Source organism: Nematolebias whitei, chromosome 17, assembly GCF_014905685.2.
Source record: "Nematolebias whitei isolate Nwh7 chromosome 17, NemWhi1, whole genome shotgun sequence".
NCBI lineage: Eukaryota > Metazoa > Chordata > Actinopteri > Cyprinodontiformes > Rivulidae > Nematolebias > Nematolebias whitei.
In genome coordinates, this window is record NC_056514.1 from 33998801 (window position 1) to 33999826 (window position 1026).

A 1026-nucleotide genomic window follows, 5' to 3' on the forward strand; every position below is an offset into this window, starting at 1 on the left:
AAACTGGTTGATCCACTCTGAGAAGGTGCTATTTAAGAGACTGAGCTGAAAACAGCACCTCAGACTGAAGAAGTCTCTCGGACGAGAGACGAAACGTTTCTAGATTTTTTTGCTTTGCTTTGTTTTTTGTTTTTTTGAATGTCCAGAGGACCAGATTGAACTTTTTTGGATTTTTCTACCTGGATTATTGAGCATGCATCAGGATAAGCTGAGAACTTGTTTACTGATTTTTTTAAATTTTTTATTAAAAGCTTTATGTGAAAGATGCTATATTAAAGAGCTCAAACCACACGGCGCGTCCGCCATTTTGAGACCCAAATAAAGGAAGGAGACAACCCATGTCACGTCGAGAGGCCTCCCTCCCATTTTTCTTAGAGACACGCTGCTTGCTCCCTCACTATCCATCCTTCGGTTCAAACTGTTTTTACTGCCATCCAGTGGTCAAAAAATGTACTACACGCAAAACAAATTAACCAACATTTCTTCTTAAATTTCAAACAATATTATCGTTTATCGCGATAATCTGAGACAATTAATTGCCCAGCAAAATTTGTTATCGTGACAGGCCTATTTTTCTGGTCCAGATTTTAGAGCAGGTCACATGGTTTCACATGGATGAGAGCACTGATAACAGTGCAATCTTGCATTTTGCATGTTCTGTGAAATTGCTGAGCTGCTTGAAAATAAAGCTGATGAAATGCACCTTGGCCTGTTCTGGGAATCTCCTTTTTTCCACGACAGCATCATTTAGTCTACTTCAAGATTAATCTTTTTAAGTTGCGCCAGAGTTGAGTATCTTTATCTGCTGGTGATTTCAGTTGATGATGTTTTTATGATACTGTATGCTGTTTTTTGTTTTTGTTTGTTTTGTTGGATCTTGTCTTCGTGGTTTCCATGTCAGTTTAGGTTATTACTCACCTTGTGTTCACTTGTGTTGTTGTTGTTGAATCGGTCGTGTTCATACATTCCGGTCAGAGACACACCTGGAAAATGATGTAATTAAAAGTATTATCAAACCGGTAGTCC

The 1026-nt window shown here is 38.4% G+C and overlaps 1 protein-coding gene across 4 annotated transcripts in view; it reads right to left on the minus strand.

Annotated features, from left to right (window-relative positions):
• Positions 1-992, minus strand: part of LOC119423750 (eukaryotic elongation factor 2 kinase) — a gene marked incomplete at both ends in the record, with an annotated part of 5238 nt that extends 4246 nt beyond the window's left edge. For all 4 annotated transcript variants that reach the window (XM_037691162.1, XM_037691160.1, XM_037691161.1 and 1 more), the window contains 1 exon segment: positions 919-992. In XM_037691162.1, the coding sequence (XP_037547090.1) occupies positions 919-966 (48 nt within the window).
• Between the last annotated feature and the right edge of the window lie 34 nt (positions 993-1026).